Source organism: Rutidosis leptorrhynchoides, chromosome 5 (genome assembly GCF_046630445.1).
Source record: "Rutidosis leptorrhynchoides isolate AG116_Rl617_1_P2 chromosome 5, CSIRO_AGI_Rlap_v1, whole genome shotgun sequence".
NCBI classification, from domain to species: domain Eukaryota; kingdom Viridiplantae; phylum Streptophyta; class Magnoliopsida; order Asterales; family Asteraceae; genus Rutidosis; species Rutidosis leptorrhynchoides.
The window spans coordinates 372252802-372275419 of NC_092337.1; the positions used below are offsets into that span (position 1 = coordinate 372252802).

Consider the following 22618-nt stretch of genomic DNA (forward strand, 5'->3'; position numbering starts at 1 on the left):
AATTAGGGAACAGAAACCCTAATTGACGCGAACTCTAAAGATAGATCTATCGGGCCCAACAAGCCCCATCCAAAGTACCGGATGCTTTAGTACCTCGAAATGTATATCATGTCCGAAGGAGGATCCCGGAATGATGGGGATATTCTTATATGCATATTGTGAATGTCGGTTACCAGGTGTTCAATCCATATGAATGATACTTTTGTCTCTATGCATGGGACGTATGTTTATGAGAAATGGAAATATGAAATCTTGTGGTCTATTAAAATTATGAAATGATTATTTATGCTAAACTAATGAACTCACCAACCTTTTGGTTGACACTTGAAAGCATGTTTATTCTCAGGTACGAAAGAAATCTTCCGCTGTGCATTTGATCATTTTAAAGATATTACTTGGAGTCATTCATGACATATTTCAAAAGACGTTGCATTCGAGTCGTTGAGTTTATCAAGATCTTTATAAAGTCAATTATAGGATATATTATGAAAGGGTATGTATGTCTGTCAACTTTAGATGTAATGAAAGATTGTCTTTTCAAAATGAATGCAATGTTTGTAAAATGTATCATATAGAGGTCAAGTACCTCGCGATGTAATCAACTGTTGTGAATCATTTATAATCGATATGGACTTCGTCCGGATGGATTAGGACGGGTCATCACACTTGGAGTCAAGCATACATGCATACGCTAGCGATAGCACTTTTGGATTCAAACTTAAAGCATATATACTTACGCTATTTATAGCAACTGTGATTTTCAACTTATATTATGTCGCAAGTTATTTCATTTATACTTTATAACTTTTGTAAACTTAAACTTGTTGTTGAACCGTTTGGTAAACTAAACTTTGCAAGTCATACACGTTTCAAATGAATGAGACAAAATTTTGGTCAAACGCGTCTCATTTAGGGACTATGACCACGCAACGGGACCTAAGTTAACGGCGCCGTCAATGACGATTTTGTCGGGTCGTTACACTACGAGTCAAAAATTCTTATTGGTTTTGGTCCGAACTCATCACGCCCATTCTTAAAAAGTAGAGGTTAGTGGTCAGATAATCTTCTGTCTAGAGTAATAATGGACAGGTCATCCCACAACTGACCAAAATTGTCCGATACAAGAAAAGAGTCTAGCTTACTAAACTGAATTCCATAATCGCTAATTCTTGTGAACATTTTTCCAAGTAGTGGAACTTCGATTATAATCGATAAAATTGTTAAATAGTGAGGCTCTTCTAGCATTGAAGTTGGTGTTTTGTCGTTCGCCCATACTCCTAACTTCATCAAACAACAATAACAACAACAACAACAACAACAACAACAACAACAACAACAACAACAACAACAACAACAACAACAAAACTCAATACCACATGCGTGGTGTATGGGAGAGGTGAGATGTAGACAATCCTTCCCCTATCTTTGAATAAAGAAAAGTCATTTCTCCACCCAGAGTGACACACTCTAAGAAGTAGAGAAAGTCTTCCCTCTCTCTTCGACGGATAAAGAGATTGCTTCCGAACGGACCTCCTAACTTCATCAAAGTCACCGCAAAAAACTCATGCCACATCGTTAAATTTCATGAGATCATTAAGTTTATCCCAGAACCTTCGCTTTTTTTATCCTCATGTGGACCACACACATTCACAATCACAATTTTCGTATCAAAACCTAACAATTTACCTTTGATTGCAATAAAAAAACTCACCTTTAACGACTTGAATTACAGTAAAAACATTGAAATCCCAAATTGTTAGGAACCCTCTAGACCTACCAGCATTTAACAGCATAAACAAAATTCTGTGAACCCCAAAGACATTCAACCCAAGAGTCTCTTATTTTTCTACATTTAGTAATGGTGTATCCTAGGAGATACACGCACAAAACCATCATTTTTATACAAAAGAATGGGTCGAAAAGCATAAAAGATAGCAATTGTGGTAGTTTTTATTAATATTCGTCCAACGCCTAATTAGAACGCCCAACGTCATGCGTAAGCCCTATAGGCAGCTTCTATGCTTAAGCCCTTGAATAGGCGTGTGAGCGGCACGCAGCCACTCAGCCCACGCCAAAGGCGGTTCCAGATATCGCGTATAATCAAATTAATCAGCATCTGACACGTGTTCCCGAGAATTTCAGACATTCTATGCCTATAAATAGACCCCCTGGGTCACTACATTTTTGAGTTCAGTCACTTTTCAGATAGTACACTTTCTCTCTCACACAGTACTTTCTCACTCTAGAACTTTAACCGCTTAGCAACAGAACGCTAAACGGACCAACTCTTAGTGTGGTCCAATAAGACTAATAAGGTCACCCCACACATATCTCATCCGTGTTCCAGGTATGCAGGGACTCCTTCCCGAGGGTAAATGTTAGTCAGCAATAATTCTCCATGCTAAGTAGTTCTAGTATCTGCACTAGTCACCTTTAGCCGCTAGATGGAAAATAGTACCAACATATGGCGCCATTCATTTCTAAGAACAACAAGAACACCAAGAACGCAAAAGCAACTGACATGACTTCAACACGAGCACCACTTGATCCAATTATTGAAAACCTCGTCGACAACATACCAGCTACTCAACTAACTTTGGAGGAGGTTTCAATTGAAGAAGAAGAACATGTGAATGTTGATGCATCAGAAGAGCATGTGAATGAAACATCATCACGTTTGAAGAAAACAATGTTGGATAAATCCAAAGGGCGAATGTGGCAAGCATGACGAGGAATGCACAACATTTAATTTAAAAGAACATCTGATGTGAACACCAAGTATACAAGTAAAGGGAAGGCAATTTCCAAGCAACAATTGTTCAAACTATTCAAATAATTGAATACTTTGGTAGATGATTCTGAGCATGAGCATAACGGTGAAGGTTTTCTAAAGAACGAGTAGGAATATAAAGACGAAAAAGAACAAGCATTTATGTCTGAGGAAATGGCAGGAAAATTATTAGATGGGATCTTGATAAAGACGGCACCGTTAAAATACAAACAGAAGTTAGCGCAGCCCGCCATCCGTGCAACGACTGTGGATAACTTGTTTGCACTAATCACTAGAGATGAAGCTATTAAGCCCCAGCAATGGCAGAATCAACTCAGTGTTTCATCACTCGAATTGTAGATTATCCACTACCAAAAAACCTAGGAATACCGTCTATAGGTGTTTATGATGGAATGACTGATCTAGAGGATTTCCTTATTATGCTTGAAGGGGTTATGAGGCTGCAACACTGGGAGGATGAGGTTGCATGTCATATGTTTATAATGGTATTGCAGAAGATGGCAAGAGAGTGGTTTTCCAGCCTTCCTCCTAGGAGCATTACCAGTTTTCTGGACTTGAAGGCTAAGTTTGTTATGCAGTACTAAAGTTTGAAGAGTTGCACATTGTACACTTGGACGCACATGAAATCACTATGCATCAGAATGAGTATTTAAGCAATTTTATAAAGCTTTATACTGTTGGGTGTCAGAAAATACCTGATATACCAGAGTCTCAACTTGTATTTGGTTTCATTTTTAGTCTTGACCAACGTCGATTTTCAAGCTTAGTTCATGATTTACAGTATGATGTTCCAAAAACTTTGCATCAAGCGTTAGTAGTAGCACAAAAACATTTGAGAGCTGGCGAAATAGGACATCAGCAAGTCGAAAGAAATTATAGGAAGCAAAACGGAGGACGGTACCTGGACAGATCTAAGCGTGGGTACGATAATGGTTATAAAAGGCAATAGCATGGTTGGAGGGGCAGTAATCACCCGAACGATAACTATCACAATCGCATATCATTAAAAAGGCATCCACTAATCATGGCTTTAACAAAGACACCAAAAGAGATCTTGTTCACTGAACCCATCAAAGAAACTTTCAATCCTCCAGCGCCTATGGAGGAGAGAGAAGGCCCAAAGCGTGACAGATGGTGTGATTTTTACAAAGCATATGGGCATGATACAGACAACTGCAAATATTTAATGATAGAGATCATTGCTAAGATCAAGGCTGGTGAATTAAACCATTTACTACCTGGGAAGCTGTACATGAGGAATGACCCAAATAAACGTTTTGCTTGGTAGGAAAAGTTGAAACTAGGGTTGTGCATGGTCCATACCCGAACCAGACCAGACAATACCCGGACCGGACCAGACCGGACCGAAACCCAATTTTTATGAATATAGGAACCGAGGACCGGACCATTAATATACGGTTCGGTTCGGTATGGTTCTAACTGCGGTCTAATCGGTTCGGGTAAAAACCCAACCCATATATATACTTTTGAAAAAATGTGATATATATTATTTCATTCCATTATTTATAACGCACTTCATATAATTATCAATATATGTCATGCACAAATGAAAAAACTTAATCATATAAATAAACCAATCCAAATTCAAAATCAAAGTACTAAACGAAACTTCAAATAATACCAAATTATAAAAGTACTAAAGCGAGGATGATGATCGATAAGAACAAAAACTTAACATTTGGGTATATAATTCACAGCCTATCGTTTACCATACGAACTATGATAGTGTATATTTATATATATGTATATACATAGAAACAACCTTATAGAGTTTATCATATACGAATTTTAATCCATTATTTTCTTTGGCTCCAAGTTATATTACGATAACTAAAATACCTATTATTATTTAGATATTGTTTACATAGTTATCATGTATTGTATTTTAGTATATATGTAACTTAATATCTATAAGATCATTGTCATAATAAATATGTATATTAGTAACAAGGATATATCATCAGTATGTAATATATGTGGGCCACAAAGATATATGTTTTCTCAGTTCGATCCAGACCAATGGTCTTTTCGGGTTTAGCCCGGACCGGACCAAAACCCGAAATAATCAAGATATATGGACCAAGGATCGGACAAAATATTCTCGGTTATTTCGGTTTCGGTTCGGTTCCTCCTCGGTCCTCAATTTTTTTCGGTCCCACCCGGACCATGCACACCCCTAGTTGAGACATGGTGGACGGAGAGATTGGAATCAAAGAGAGGAACGTAAGGATGAAAGGGATCCAACTCCTAATCGGCACATAAAAGTCATCTAGATTGAAGGAGAAGAGCATGAGGTGAGTAGAGAGCGCAATACGGAATTATGGATGTATGCTACTATCATTTTCCACACAATTCCAAACTAGCGACTGTCGGAGGACCCTGTTGTAGTTTCTGCGATAATAGCAAACAAGTTTATATCCAAGATCTACACAGACACTGGTAGTGAAGCAGGTCTCTTGTACTTGGACTGTTTTAGAGGTTTTCCATTCAGCGTTAAGGACAGACTACGAAACACGGATCTAAAAATTGCTGGCATCACAGAAGCATCAGTAAGGGCAGTTGGAAAAATCAAGTTGGATGTCATGTTGGGAACATTCCCATTAGTCCGCACTGACATTGTAGATTTCACGGTGCTGAACGGCAAGTCAAGGTTCAATGATTTGTTTGGAAGACGGACTCTACATCAATTTGGTGCTATCTCTTTAATACCACATGCAGAATTGCGTTTCCATACCCCTAATGGCATAGCAGCGGTGCATTTAGAGTATGTGGAACCAGCAAGGGAACGATCAGTTGTTTATGAAGCAGAAAGGGATACGGTCATAGGTGGAATTTCAAGACAATTGTTTAATAGAAATGAAGTGAATGGGTAATTTAAAGTATCCAAGATGATGGAGCATTAATGACACAATGGAGAACGCTGCACGGAAGGTAAAATGTACACACATGAAGTGCAACACATTAGTTGAGCATGTTTCTTTTTATCATTACAATAAGCACAATGCAAATTTTTGTAGTTTTCTGGATAGACTTGATTACCCTATCCATACGAAAATCTTACACAAATCTTTGTACGTGCAACATATTAATATCAAAGAAAATTTTATGTTTTTGCTTACGCAAAGCGCTACTCGTTACGAATGTAGAACAGTGCATTCATAATCGTACCCACAAAAGGTAAAACATTTTTATGCTCCCAATGGTAGAAAATTTTGTGTCAACACTCCAGACATAAGGGATCGGCTAGTGTAAGCATTGACTTCACTAGAAAACACCGAGGAAAAAATTCAACATCTCTTAAATGTCATGACATATACAATGGTTTATCTCAAATGCATAAATCCGTTCTTACGAATAACAGAAAAACTTTGTTTAAATATCAACATACAAGTTTATTTTACAAAAGCCGCACAACGCCTAAGCGCAAAACGTTACACGTAAAACGCACTGCGGATTACTGAACAAATTTTTTAACATGAAGGATTAATTAATGTAACAGTATATTGTGCAAAATAATTATTTTTTTACTCATTCACATCTTTAAAACCACGAGTATACAGTGTTGGCAAATTAATCATTTATTTCAAAATTTTGACTTAAAAAAAGATAGCAAAATTTTACATCACGAAAAATATTTAACGGAAGACGGATAACATTTTAACACATCCGTCATGTGACAAACAGATAAGGCAAATGTGTTTCGCTGCAAAGTTAGCATAATATAAACATAATGTCAAATCATAACATAGCATGGCATCGTAAGTAGCTACGATTAACATATATATTACCAAACAACAAACAATGTTAAAGTAATTATTACAGAATTGTTTCAAATTGTTTCAAGTTATACTGGCACGTCCAGTATTTCCTTCACGGATACCCCATTCCTATTGCATATTTCTTCTAAAGCATCAATTTTCAAGCCAGGCATAACGTCCCTTGCAGCTTCATATTTTGTTGTAGCATCGGGCTTCATAAATTTTGAAATTTCAATAGGCAGAGGATCAGGTTTGTTGGGAATGACGTTCATCACTTTCTCCACCACTTCAGACACATCTTTTGCCACTGTCGCCCCAAGGTAGTGATGGAAAGCTTGACCAACAGTGTTCGAATCCAATACCCTCTGCACAAGGGTAGGAATACCAGTTTTCAACTCTATCAAATCTTTTTGAGCAGCAGCAGCAGCAATAGCATTCTCTTCAGCTGCACGAATTTTTTCCTCCACAACCTTCTTCAGCTCTTCAATCTCCTTTAACAAATCCCCCTTTTCAGACCTCAACTCCACACAAGTACCCTCCACCGTCTTTAACGCATCCCCCTTTCTTTTGTGCAAGATCAACAGCGGTTGTCCGTTTCTTATGCACATCCTGCACTTTCACCTCTAGCTTTTTCAATTTCACTGCATTCCGTGCAGCGTTGGCAACAACAGCTTCTTGAGCTTCTTGAGCTTCTTGCAACTTGAGGTTGTGAAGCACATGTTAAGTGTGCAGCAAAAGGGAAGTAGCAGTGGATTCGCAGCTCTGTTTCAGTGTCATGCAGGAGAGTAAGGAAGAAAGATCAGCAATAGCGTTTGTCTGCACAAGAAGCATATAATTTACAAACATAAGTATAATTAGCAATCAAGTAACATTAATAAATTAAATTTTCAAACAAGGGATTTACCTTTATAAAATCAACAAAGCTGTCAGATTTGTTGATGGGATCTTCAAGAAATGTTCTCAATCCGGCCAGAGGCACAGAAGGCGGAGGAAGAGAAGAGGAAGAAGATTGGGTTGTGCCTGAAACCTTTGAGAAAACGGGTGTGGAAAATGAGGTTCTCTCAAACACATTATCGTCATCATCATCATCATCATCGTCATCATCATCATTATTACCATCAACAGTAGTGTTGGTACGATTTTCCGTATAGTGGGTGTAAGGTACCAGTACAGAACACTATCCGCCTAGCGTAGAGTGATTGAATGTTGATTGATGTTTGCCCTCAAGAAATATCCCTGCAGACCCAGAACACGAATGAGAGATCCGTGGGGTTGCCTCAATCAAACTGTGGATCAATCTGTAATTGATCCGTATAGCGTTCTGCTGTTAAGCGGTTAATGTTTTAGAGTGAAAAAGAACTGTGTTAGAAAGAAAGTGTACTTCTCTCTGACTGAAGTTCAGCTGTGAAATGTGGTGACCCAGGGGGTCTATTTATAGGCGTAGAATGTCCGAAATTCTCGGGATACACGTGTCAATAGCTGATTAATTCTGTTGTGCGAAATATTAGGAACCGACTTAATCAGTATCTGACACGTGTTCCCGAGAATTTCGGACATTCTACGCCTATAAATAGACCCCCTGGGTCACCACATTTCGAAGTTCAGTCACTTGTCAAAGAGTACACTTTCTCTCTCACACAATACTTTCTCACTCTAGAACTTTAACCGTTTAGCAACAGAATGCTAAACGGATCAACTCTCAGTGTGGTCCAATAAGACTAATAAGGCCACCCCACGGATATCTCATCCTTGTTCCGGGTCTGCAGGGATTCCTTCCCGAGGGCAAACATTAGTCGGCAATAATTCTCCACGATAAGCAGTTCTAGTATCTATACTGGTACCTTTTAGCCGCTAGACGAAAAATAGTACCAACATTTAGTTTCCTAAACAACCGCAACCACTGGATTAGAGTTTGCTACCAAACGTTTAAAGCATGCTTCTTTTCCATCACTGTTGAAACGTCGAATGTTAACAGATAAAATCCTCATTATAATTGAAGCGTTTAATCACGCACGATTGAAGGCAATATTATATGTCCTGCTCATCTTCGAAACCTAGAATTTTTGCATAATTAATCACAGAGATTAATACTAGCATCCGAAAGGTTACCTATACCTGCATCACTAAAATCAAGGCGCCTAGATTTAGATAATTTGTGATCACTCAAGGTGGCTTCGTGATGTCTCTTTGTGCTTTTATAATACGTGATGAAGTCCTCCATTTGCGAATTTCACCCCAGGTATGAGGTATATCCATCGATGAACTTTGTCTTTGTTGATTTTTAATGGAATAATATGACCTAGATCGTTGCACAGAACCCGTGTCGATTGAAGATTTGAATTTATCTACTTTATTTAGATCCAATTTATTAATCGAGCTATCATTCAATATTGGATTGGATCATTGTCAAGTGGCTCACCACAGTCAGGTGGCTTCACAATATTATGGCCCAAATTGTATGACAAATGTGGTTCACAATATTATGGTCCATTAAGAATATCATCCAATTTATTAAACAGAACATGGACTTTATATTAGTTTATTTTCATTTATGATTTCATTGTCCGTTTTTCACGCTCTGATTAAACCCAAAATTTTCAAACTATAAAATCATTGCCGTATTAATTACGGAGAAGTACGGTTGTCCAATTGAAAAACTTAAAATGAATATGAGGATGGTAAGAAGATGAATCTAACTTTGAGGGATAAATCTGTGAAGATTGTGTTGATGGAAGATCAGTTACACTTGGAATGGCAGACTTGAAGGACATTGTTGTGATGTCAATGTCCGTGAAGGATAAAGATTTCAGATGGTGGATTAAATGTGATATAAAACGAAATGTCTGATTACATCAATACATCCATTCCATTAAAAAATTAAACTGAAATCATTCAATATTTAAAAAAAAAAAAGATATTTTCTAGTGCCAATCGATGTCTGACGCCCGAACCCCAAGGACGACCCCATTGTATATGATCTTAGTGGGTGTAGAGGTATATTCTTAATATCGAAATGGATACACTCAATCTTATTGATGACCATTTCAAATAAATGATCATCTAATTAACTTTTTAATTCTTGTAAAGTCATTACCATGAGATACTTCTTATGAGGATTAACTCTCTTTTAACTCTCTTATCATCACTTTCTCATAGGGACGAATTCAGGATTAAATCATTATTAACCATAACATAATTCTTCATAATTCTTAAATTTTTTAATTACATTTTCAAAAATAAATAATAACATAATTATGTAAACTAAAAAACATACTTTCATCAATAAAAATAACATTATTATTTTGAATAAAATTTAATTAAAACATAACACGGATAGATTAAAGTACGACATAAATTTAAAATATGACGTAATTTAAAATGTTACATAATTAAAATACGACATTGTTTAAATACTAGAACAATTCGTCTTCGTCCGACTCCTGAAATTGCTTCGCGTAGTTTTTCTTGATCCTCGCTAGAGCTCTCATCTCCATTTCGTACTCGTCGGGAGGTAGGGATGTGTATTAAACGGTTTCACCGACGAAACCGACTGAACCAAAATGATTTGATTGAAGTGAGTTGGCTAATTTGGTTTTGGATTGGTTTTTGGTTTTACACTAAAATATTTATGATTTTCGGTTTGGAGTTGGTCTGTCAAATAAACATTTGAATTCAACCCGAAAATATATTATTATTTATGGTATATTTATCAAATATTGAATATATTAATATAAAATTAAACTTATTAATATCCATATGTTGTAAATGTTGCAATCGCGTACCATGTTATTGCATATATTCTTCTCATTCAAAACAAAATCTTCTTTAACATTACCAATTAACCTCAATCCTAGCAATATCTTCACTAATTTAACAAAAAGACTACACACATTTTTTATTATATAAGTTTTAATTTGATTTATCCCAAACCGATCCATGTAAACTGATTTTTTATTTGGTTGGATTGATTAGGTTTGTCAAATTTGGTTCGGTTATTGGCTCACAAAAAATTCTTGAAAATCGAATAAATCACATAAATCGCAAACCGACCGAAGGAACACCCCTATAGAGAGGTAAGTCGGATGATACCGGTTTTGAAAGAAGCTTTAAATCTTTAAACATCGTATGCATCTCACTTTTCTCCGCTAGCTTTTCCATTATTTGTTTCGTAACTAGTGCGACAGCTTCCGCGGACTCAGCTATCTTCTCACACGCTTCCTCGAATGACATACGCTAAGCGGCATCCAAAGAATACGAACCCCTTTGGCTCTTGGTTCAGCCCGGGGGACAGTGGAGCTGATCGTCCCTAAATAAACTTTCAAACTAACATGTTAGTTTAGAACACTTAATTTTTTTGCCTTTAAGATCGGTTTGGGTGTCGGGTTCGGGTTTGGGTTCTAGTTCGGGTTGAGTTCTTCAACCACTTCATCATCATCGTCTTCAGGTAGACTTGTAATATACAGAGTTTCATAATTGGGATTCGGGAACTACAGTTGTTGCGTTTGGTTGTACATAGACATGTATGGATTGGTATTTGCATACACAACAAGACCGAAACCTAATTATGAGTTGGAAGATGACCCGGTTGGTGACAAATAAATGTGTGTATCGAGCATATGTTGGAACACATCTGTAGCTTGAAAAGTCAAGATTTGTAAGTTTGCTTCGGATATTGATTTAGTATGTTTCCTGGGTGCCCTAGTGATGTTGAATATATATTTGAAAGATTATAAATGAAATGAGATGTGTGTTAAAACTGTAGGATATGTGGTTATTTATATAGAGTGAATAAATGAATGTAGTTGTTACCATAAACAAAGCCAAAGACTATATTTGTGTAGTGACCCGAACTTTTCCATGTTTATATATATATATTAAATGAAATTGTTATTTACATGATTAAGTGTTTCCAATATGTTAAGCAATCAAACTTGTTAAGACTTGATTAATTGAAATAGGTTTCATATAGACAATTGACCACCCAAGTTGACCGGTGATTCACGAACGTTAAAACTTGTAAAAACTATACGATGACTTATATATGGTTATATATATAGTTAACATGATTTTATTATAAGTATGTATCTCATTAGGTATTTTAACAATGAGTTATATACATAAAAATGAGACTATTAATTTAAGAAACTCGAAAACAATATATATAATGATTATCGTTATAACAACGTCTTACTAGGTACATATGAATCATATTAAGATATTGATACACTTGGTTAATTATGTTAAATGATAAGTAAATATATTATTAAGTGTATTAACAATGAAATACATATGTAAAAATAAGACTACTAACTTAATGATTTCGAAACGAGACATATATGTAACGATTATCGTTGTAACGACATTTAACTGTATATATATCATACTAAGATATATTATATATCATAATATCGTGATAATATAACAATTTAACATCTCATTTGTTATAATAAATAATGGGTTAACAACATTCAACAAGATCGTTAACCTAAAGGTTTCAAAACAACATTTACATGTAACGACTAACGATGACTTAACGACTCAGTTAAAATGTATATACATGTAGTGTTTTAATATGTATTCATACACTTTTGAAAGACTTCAAGACACTTATCAAAATACTTCTACTTAACAAAAATGCTTACAATTACATCCTCGTTCAGTTTCATCAACAATTCTACTCGTATGCACCCGTATTCGTACTCGTACAATACACAACTTTTAGATGTATGTACTATTGGTATATACACTCCAATGATCAGCTCTTAGCAGCCCATGTGAGTCACCTAACACATGTGGGAACCATCATTTGGCAACTAGCATAAAATATCTCATAAAATTATAAAAATATGAGTAATCATTCATGACTTATTTACATGAAAACAAAATTACATATCCTTTATATCTAATCCATACACTAACGACCAAAAACACCTACAAATACTTTCATTCTTCAATTTTCTTCATCTAATTGATCTCTCTCAAGTTCTATCTTCAAGTTCTAAGTGTTCTTCATAAATTCCAAAAGTTCTAGTTTCATAAAATCAAGAATACTTCCAAGATTGCAAGTTTACTTCCAAGTTTTCTAAATCCATTCCAAGTAATCATCCAAGATCAAGAAACCTTTGTTACTTACAGTAGGTTATCTTTCTAATACAAGGTAATAATCATATTCAAACTTTAATTCAATTTCTATAACTATAACAATCTTATTTCGAGTGGAAATCTTACTTGAAATTGTTTTCGTGTCATGATTCTGCTTCAAGAACTTTCAAGCCATCCAAGGATCCTTTGAAGCTAGATCTATTTTTCTCATTTCCAGTAGGTTTATTCAAGGAACTTGAGGTAGTAATGATGTTCATAACATCATTCTATTCATACATATAAAGCTATCTTATTCGAAGGTTTAAACTTGTAATCACTAGAACATAGTTTAGTTAATTCTAAACTTGTTCGCAAATAAAAGTTAATCCTTCTAACTTGACTTTTAAAATCAACTAAACACATGTTCTATATCTATATGATATGCTAACTTAATGATTTAAAACCCGGAAACACGAAAAACACCGTAAAACCGGATTTACGTCGTCGTAGTAACACCGCGGGCTGTTTTGGGTTATTTAATTAAAAACTATGATAAACTTTGATTTAAAAGTTGTTATTCTGGGAAAATGATTTTTATTATGAACATGAAACTATATCCAAAAATTATGGTTAAACTCAAAGTGGAAGTATGTTTTCTAAAATGGTCATCTAGACGTCGTTCTTTCGACTGAAATGACTACCTTTACAAAAACGACTTGTAACTTATTTTTCTGACTATAAACCTATACTTTTTCTGTTTATATTCATAAAATAGAGTTCAATATGAAACCATAGCAATTTGATTCACTCAAAACAGATTTAAAATGAAGAAGTTATGGGTAAAACAAGATTGGATAATTTTTCTCATTTTAGCTACGTGAAAATTGGTAACAAATCTATTCCAACCACAACTTAATCAACTTGTATTGTATATTATGTAATCTTGAGATACCATAGACACGTATACAATGTTTCAACCTATCATGTCGACACATCTATATATATTTCGGAACAACCATAGACACTCTATATGTGAATGTTGGAGTTAGCTATACAGGGTTGAGGTTGATTCCAAAATATATATAGTTTGAGTTGTGATCAATACTGAGATACGTATACACTGGGTCGTGGATTGATTCAAGATAATATTTATCGATTTATTTCTGTACATCTAACTGTGGACAACTAGTTGTAGGTTACTAACGAGGACAGCTGACTTAATAAACTTAAAACATCAAAATATATTAAAAGTGTTGTAAATATATTTTGAACATACTTTGATATATATGTATATATTGTTATAGGTTCGTGAATCAACCAGTGGCCAAGTCTTACTTCCCGACGAAGTAAAAATCTGTGAAAGTGAGTTATAGTCCCACTTTTAAAATCTAATATTTTTGGGATGAGAATACATGCAGGTTTTATAAATGATTTACAAAATAGACACAAGTACGTGAAACTACATTCTATGGTTGAATTATCGAAATCGAATATGCCCCTTTATATTAAGTCTGGTAATCTAAGAATTAGGGAACAGACACCCTAATTGACGCGAATCCAAAAGATAGATCTATTGGGCCTAACAAACCCCATCCAAAGTACCGGATGCTTTAGTACTTCGAAATTTATATCATATCCGAAGGGTGTCCCGGAATGATGGGGATATTCTTATATATGCATCTTGTTAATGTCGGTTACTAGGTGTTCACCATATGATTGATTTTTATCTCTATGTATGGGATGTGTATTGAAATATGAAATCTTGTGGTCTATTGTTACGATTTGATATATATAGGTTAAACCTATAACTCACCAACATTTTTGTTGACGTTTAAAGCATGTTTATTCTCAGGTGAATACTAAGAGCTTCCGCTGTTGCATACTAAAATAAGGACAAGATTTGGAGTCCATGTTTGTATGATATTGTGTAAAAACTGCATTCAAGAAACTGATTTCGATGTAACATATTTGTATTGTAAACCATTATGTAATGGTCGTGTGTAAACAGGATATTTTAGATTATCATTATTTGATAATCTACGTAAAGATTTTTAAACCTTTATTTATGAAATAAAGGTTATGGTTTGTTTTAAAAATGAATGCAGTCTTTGAAAAACGTCTCATATAGAGGTCAAAACCTCGCAACGAAATCAATTAATGTGGAACGTTTTTAATCAATAAGAACGGGACATTTCAATTTGGTTCTGCAAACTCGCCTTCAAACATGTTAAATAAGCACGAAAATCAGGGCAGAGTGCATGATGGGGATCAGCGCATCGGGATTGCCATCGGTGCCCTCGAGGGTGCGAATGAGGGCGACCAGGGCGTGAATACCATTAGGAATGGCCTAAGACCACTAGCATCAGGCTCAACCCTCACCCTCACCCTCAAGGGCGTTGATGCCACTGTCTTGTTGTGAGGCTTGCCACGAGTCAGGTTCACCTGATGTTTGTCGTTAGGTAGCTTGAAGGAACAAGAAGCAAAAGGTAATAATACTTGTTGATGCATAAATGTAAATTCCTAGTTCTAATCGTATTATTTGTTTATTTCTGTCATTTGCTACTGAACATTATTGTACTCGTACATTGACTCTCGAATATTGTTTGGTTATGTTACTTTGATAATATTTTGTCAAGTAACGAGATTGTTAAGTTTGAATCCAAGGTTAAACTGACTCACTATTGAGCGACAGACAGTCAATAGAATGAGATACGTTGGTGGAAGTTGACTAATAGTCGACTGAGAGAGATAGTCGACCGACAGACAGAGTCTGCCGATCGACTGTCTCTGCACATACTATAAATATGAGATACGAGTTACATTAAGATGTTACACACATTTCACAAACCCTAGCCGTGAAATCTCTCTAGTTTTTGGTCCCCAACATACCTAACACGAATAACAACTCTAGGTGTCGATCTAATCTAGTTTAGGTTTGATTTACCGACCCCGAAAGCCTAAGTTTATTCGCTTAAAGCTTGTTTTAGTGTTTTCCGCCTCAAGATTGAGTATATGTTTGGTCCAAGATCCATATTCACGTCTACAAAGTGGTATCAGAACTTAGGGTGGCAAATACCAACGTTGAACGAGATTTTAAGAGTTGTTATTGGGTATTATCTTGAAAAAGTGCGTTTTATTCGAAGGTTGAATTTTTACGTTCAAAATCTGTGTTTTTGAGTCTCTTAGTGGTCATATGTGTTTTTTCGAAGTTTCTATCGTAAAGGTTTAGGTTTTTCCCTCTAAAACGGTTGTTTAGATCGAGTATACGTTTGGTCTAAGATCCTTATTCACGTCTACAATACTCTTGGAATTTAAGTACAATATATATATACATATATATATATATGTATATATATATATGTATATATATATGTATATATATAGGGGCATGATCAATGGGGAAGTAACCAATCGGGGGGAAGCGGGGGGAAGAAAAAAAAATTTCGTTTTTTTTGTAATTTTTTTTTTCCGGTATCAAGATCACACAAAAATATGAACATTTAGAAGAGACACTTCGTGATGAATGTTATTATTTAGGCGGGAAAACGATCGACAAAAATAACATTCAAGATAATATTGTTCGTGAAGAATATGAACATTTTTTTTCATGTTTTGTGAAGTAAAATTTAGCCCGATTTAGAGTTTAGGGTTTAGGGTTTAAGGTTTGGTGTTTTGGGTTTATGGAACCCTAAACCCTAAACCCTAAACTCTAAACCGTTCGTGTTAAAAACTCAATCTAAATCCTAAATCTAAACCCTAAATCTAAACCCTAAACCCTAAATTTCTAAAATCCTAATATCTAAACCCTATAAACCCTAATATCTAAACCCCAAAAGCTAAAACCTCAAAATACGCTCGAAAAACACGATAATTGTTATATATTACTTCTTCGAGCGTTTTTCCACCAAAATAAAAACATTTATCACAAAGTGTCTCTACTAAATGTTCATATTTTCATCTCATCTATAATGTTCGTGAACAAAGTTTTTTCAAAAAACGAAAGAAAAAAAAGTTTTTGCTTCCCCCCGTTTTCCCCCGAATGGTTACTTCCCTCTTGATCCTACCACTATATATATATATATATATATATATATATATATATATATATATATATATATATATCACTTCACTAAATACATTAAAAGAGAGTCTCGATTAGGTAATAATTGTTTTCAAAACCCTCTTAATTACCGTTAGATTAGAAAATTACATTATAATACCCCTTGATCCAATGGTCTCTAATCATCCCCTTAAAATATTAGCTAATAAATCATTGTTAACCAAAATTATGGGTGATGATTCGTACACCACCTATTTTTAGCCATACACCACCAAACATGCTTTACAGTGTTGTACTGTACAACCTTGTAAAGCACATTTGGTGGTGTACGGCTAAAAATAGGTGGTGTACGAATCACTCCCCCAAAATTATACCCTTAAAATACCCTTTCAAGAAAAAAATACGCGGACCTAAAACCCTTAAAAATAAAATACCCCGACCTAAAATTTCTATTCGGATCCCTCTTCAGAGAAACTACAGAGTAAAGTCAGATGAATTCATCTTCTTCATCCATCCAACGAGTTTTCTTCAATACCTAATCCATTTCGTTTTCTCAATTCATCTTCTTCATCCATTATATGTTCAATTCGTTATTTGAAGCCACACTCTTCATCTGTTTCCAATCGATCCCCAGTCGCCATAACTATTATCGCTCACTAGAGATCGTTTCAATTAGCAACCCTCAAGCTTCGTTTCAATTCGTCACAGTCGTAAGGTTTTACATCATCACTCTTGAACCAATTCTGATTTCGACGGTTTCGTTATTTAAAAGTTATGAACTTCTTATTTTTTTGATTTCATGAATTATGGTATTGATTACAACTTTGTGATTTTTCACGTTCATATGTATTGTTTCTGTCCGACTGTTAGTTAAAATTGAACAAATTTTGATTTCAATTATCATTTTTGATGTTTGATTTTGTTATTTGATGTCATAATTGTGTTTAAAAATTCACAGTTGGTAGAATTGCTTGAGTTTTTATAGTCACCAATAAATACAAACATGAACCCAATTTGTTAAGATATATGGAAGAATTTTATCACTTGGCTAATTTTTGTTTGAAATTCTCCTTAAAATAAATTTATCCACTTTATGAAGAAAGCTATTAACGTTTATCATCACTGAATTTCTACATATTTTATCACTCAGCTATCCACAGTCTGGTCAAAGTACTGATTTGGATCATTCTTCTCATCTCTTGACTGTTGCAACTCGGGACTTGTTTAGTGAAGAAAAATATGACTCACTTATTTTACTGGTTGTTAAATTAGTATATTTTTTAGATTATGCAGTTTCTTTAAATATTATCGCTTGAAAGTTCAGATTTTTGTAAAACACATACATCTACTCTTCTGAAACTGCTGAGGGGAAGTTATTGCTTACATATAGTTGTGTTTTGCTGAATCTGTATGTCCTATCAATATAGTCATAGAAGATATAGCTATATATGACAATCATTTATCATTGTAGGTATTACAGAAAAAGTATCCTCAATTTGGGCAGCTGCATAATGGATCGTTTATGCAACAGGTTTCTTAAGTTAAAATTTTCAAATTTTGTATTTTTGTACGTTTCGATCTTTAATGCATTTGCTGACTGACAGGATGCAGAAGAATGCTTGACACAAATATCGTATACTCTTTCACAGACCCTTAGATCACCCAATTGTAGGTATTTTTTAATTTTGTTGAACCTAATAAAAATGTTAGTCTTGGTGGTTTTTTGTCATTAGTAGCAGTAATAACACTTTACTGATACACAGTTAGAAAGAAAATATTTATAATTATGATTCTTCAAACTATGTTTTTAACAAATATAATATTTCAGGGACTGAAAGGAGAGCTAGAAAAAGTTCCTTCTTCTTTAGGACGCAGTGCAGTTTACTTGAAGGATTTCCAGCATTAATGGATTGCCAAAGTAAAGCCTACAATTTTAGCATATAATTATTTGTTGAAACATAAAATTCAACATATACAATTATACATTTCTTACCGGTCTAAAATAAATATATATTTAAATGGGTACTTGACTGTATAGTTTGTCCGGTTTTTCTGGAAGAGGGCGTCAAATCAGAAAGCGACGATTGTGAGGGTAATAAACATGTCTTCTAACTAATTAAAAAAAGCATTTGTTTCCTGTCTTTGGGTTACTAATAATGTATAAGGTTGAAGTTTTGGCTCTCAATTTGACGACTCTTTTATGTTAATTTTTTCAAACTTAAACTCATGTTGCGTATTTGCACTCTTGAAAATTTCAGAAAGTTGATTATCCATTGGAGCTGGATATCTTTGATCTTTGTTCAGATGATCTTCGCATAAAGCTGGAAGCTCCTCGTCAGGTTTGTACTTTCTACACTATGAACTTATCTTAAAGTCTTAAAGTGAACTTTTTACTAATGGTTAGTTATTAATGAGGCTTTGAATGTCAATATGGTTATTACCTAATAACTGAGTAGATAAGAATTTCAAGAGTACATTGGTTCACACCAATGTTCTCGGATGCATATAGTAAAGAAAATAGGTATGCTGCTCTTGAAAACACACAGTTATGGAAATAGTTTAATTTAAAATAGATACAATTAATAGGTATACTGGTTTTGAGTCATGAACCTAGATAAGAAAATTGATATTGATATGATACTTAACTACAAGTAGTAATGATACTTGTGATTCATAAGTTGTCGAGCAGTTGGACTAAGATCAAATTATGCGGTTGGGATTGCTTATCTTAAGTGCTTTTCTGCTTATTACTTAATTTTACAGATATAAGCAAAAAAGAAACTCTTCTGATTACTGTTTATCTGTTTAGTATTTCTTAAGGGAATAAGAAATACTAAACATTAAGCATGTTGACGCCTGCTTATTTTAAGAAGAAAAGTGGTTACAAATAATTGATCCCAAGCACCACCTTAATGGGTGTTCATAATTATCATTTGGATTCCAACTTTTTATCGTTCTAGAAATTAAGAGATGAGGATGGTAGAAAGGTTGGTTTGAAACTCAAAGAAAAGAATACTGCTTCAGTGGACATTGATGTTAAAATGTCTGATGCAGAGGTACATAAGTTTAGTAACAATCTATGTAGTAATTGTACTAAATCTCACATGGTTATGCTTAGAAAAGACTGTTATTCTCTTTTTGTCCTTGCAGGGGGCATTATATGGAACTGGCAAATTATCTAAAGCAGGTTAACAACCAACCTTATATGAATTTTCATACTTTTCTTTTCAGTAGATATCAATTTTTGACATCTTATTGTGTTTGGCACACAACAACAATACCACAGAGGTGGGTACAATACTCAGGTACATCTTTAACTGCATTCCGAAAAGAAGAATTTTCCCATGAGTGAAATGGTATTCTTTTCGAACTAAGCTGAAAGAATAACAATACTAATATTAATGATAAATATTATTAATGAGAAAATATAATTTTTGTCTTGATAAATATTAAGAATATAATTCATTGTTACTGTTGCCATTTTTAAAACTTATTAATAGAAACAAAAAAAAGTGGTGGACCCCGTTATACTAGGTATGAGAGCACATAATTCACTTTCGATTATAATCTCCATAACCATGAAATGTTTTTGTGGTGATTCTTGGGCTAGACCATCTTTGAAGACATACTTTGCACCTGCAGTATGTTTATGAAGACATAACCATTAAAAATATGTATATGTATATTATGATGTATCTATGCTATTAATTGTATAAATGGTTTATGGTTTTTTATATTGTTTATAATGTATCTATGATATAATTGTTTTTGGTGTAATTTCAAATCTGAATATTATGATATATTTATTTATGATATAATTGATTATGGTTTAATTTAGGGTTATTGTTTAGATTTATAGTTTAGGGTTTATATTTTGGGGTTTAGAGTTTAGGTTTAGCGTTTAGGGTTTATATAATAGGGTTTAGAGTTTGGGTTTATATTTAGGGTTTAGAGTTTAGGTTTAGGGTTTAGGGTTTAGAGTTTATATTTAGCGTTTAGGGTTTTAGGTTTAGATTTAGGGTTTAGGTTAGGGTTTAGATTTAGGGTGTAGGGTTTAGATTTAGGGTTTGGGGTTTAGATTTTAGGGTATAGAGTTTAAGTTTAGGGTTTTGGATTTAAATTTAGGGTTTATGTCAGAGTTCAGGGTTTAGATTCTAGAGTTTATATTTTAGGGCTTAGGGTTCAGATTTTTTAGAGTTTATATTTTAGGGCTTAGGGTTTAGGGTTAGTGTTCAAAGTTTATAGGGTTTAGGTTTAGGGTTTAGGGTTTAGAGGTCAGGTTTAGGGTTTTGAGTTTAAGGTTTAGAGTTTTTAGGGGTTAGGTTACAGTTTACGGTGTAGGGTTTAGAGTTTAGGTTTTGGGTTTTGGGTTTAGATTTAGGGTTTAGGGTTTAGGGTTTAGATTTTAAGGTTTAGAGTTTAGGTTTAGGCTTTTGGGTTCAGATTTAGGGTTTGGGTATAAGTTAAGGGTTGGATTCTAGGGTTTAGATTGTAGGCTTAGGGTTTAGGGTTAGAGTTTAGATTTAGTTTTAAAATCAAATGATTTATAAGAGTTTATGGTTTAAGGTGTAGGGTTTAGATTTTAGGGTGTAAGGTTTACATTTTATGGTTTAGATTATAGTGTTTAGGGTTTAGGTTACGATTACCTAATATTATCATATGTGATCTGTAATCTGTACATTGGTTTTACTAATTAAATCTGTAAATTATGATGTATTTTTACTATAATTATTTATGAGTTGAGTTGGTTTGACTTGGTTACATTCTTTGCTGTGATTCGTTGATGTACGCTTAACATTGTGTATGTGTATCTGCAGGATTAGGGACATCATCTCAAGAAGCCAGCAAGTCTCCATTATAGTTTAAGGTGAAAAAGAGTCTGAAAATTAAATCAAAGAAAGCAATCAGACGAATTACCCCTTGGACATGTATATATTCGTATAAGAGAGCGGGGAAACATGTCAACTTATCACAAGTTGCACAAAGTGTATTTTGTAATGTCTTATCATGAAATTCGTAAATTACCATTGGAATGATAAAAAAAAAAATTATTAGTCTTTGTCATATGAATTAGTTATAAACATGTTAAAGATAGAGTGTTTATTGATAATGCTTATTAATTTGTGTTTATAGGGTTCTCTGGGTAAGTTTATTCATTTGAATAGTATTATTTTTATAACTCAATCAAACTCCCGTTACTGATGTCAGAGTTAGTTATCTCCATTGTTATAATGCCTTTTATCATACTACCAGAAAAGTCATAAAAAAGTTGAAAAAAACATTGTTGATGATCTTTTAAGTCATTAAGTTACTCATAGTTTTGTTTTTAAACATTTCCACAGTAAGAAGAAAAAGTGTATACATCGGAATGAATATCAGGGAACATTTTCATTCCAATTCATATTGAAAAACGAGTCCTCCACTCATAAGTATTAACTATGTTATAAAGTGTCTTTTATTATATTATTTTTTGGTCTTTTGTGATTTTCGCCATTTACATGCAATTTCTCTGCAACATGAAGAAGCAAATATACCAACAACAGTAGCTGAGATTATTAATGTCTCCAACATCAGAAATAAAAGGTGAAGAAGCAAATATACCAACAACAGTAGCTGAGATTATTAATGTCTCCAACATCAGAAATAAAAGGTAGAAGATGTTGTAATACATATATTTACCATCTACAAGCAATTTTATAAAAATATTAGTTGTGTTTACCCTTACTACAACTTTAATGTCAAGTAATTTGTGTTGTTAACTTATTATCAATTATTAACAAAATACCGATGCAACGCATGACCCATTTTAATTATTGTGTAAATTTCGTAGTAGTACAGTATGTTGATAAAAGTATTTGTTGTTGGTAAAAGTATTTGTTGCCACTTACTGTATGCAGGTACCTGGTA

At 34.1% G+C, this 22618-nt stretch overlaps 1 protein-coding gene across 7 annotated transcripts; it reads left to right on the forward strand.

The window, feature by feature from the left end:
* The first annotated feature begins 17141 nt into the window (after positions 1-17141).
* LOC139847637 (uncharacterized) lies at positions 17142-21804 on the forward strand. 7 transcript variants are annotated; one of them, XM_071837348.1, is made up of 9 exons: positions 17142-17421; positions 18183-18242; positions 18316-18379; positions 18540-18629; positions 18750-18803; positions 18970-19050; positions 19672-19767; positions 19862-19898; positions 21529-21804. In XM_071837348.1, the coding sequence occupies exons 1-6, from the start codon at positions 17290-17292 to the stop codon at positions 18975-18977; spliced, it is 408 nt and encodes a 135-aa protein (XP_071693449.1). In that variant the 5' UTR covers positions 17142-17289; the 3' UTR covers positions 18978-19050; positions 19672-19767; positions 19862-19898; positions 21529-21804. The 7 variants fall into 7 exon arrangements, with proteins under 7 accessions (XP_071693449.1, XP_071693450.1, XP_071693451.1 ...); XM_071837349.1 differs by adding an exon at positions 19998-20016 and having other exon boundaries at positions 19672-19898; positions 21529-21542; XM_071837350.1 differs by lacking the exon at positions 19672-19767.
* The last annotated feature ends 814 nt before the right edge of the window (positions 21805-22618 follow it).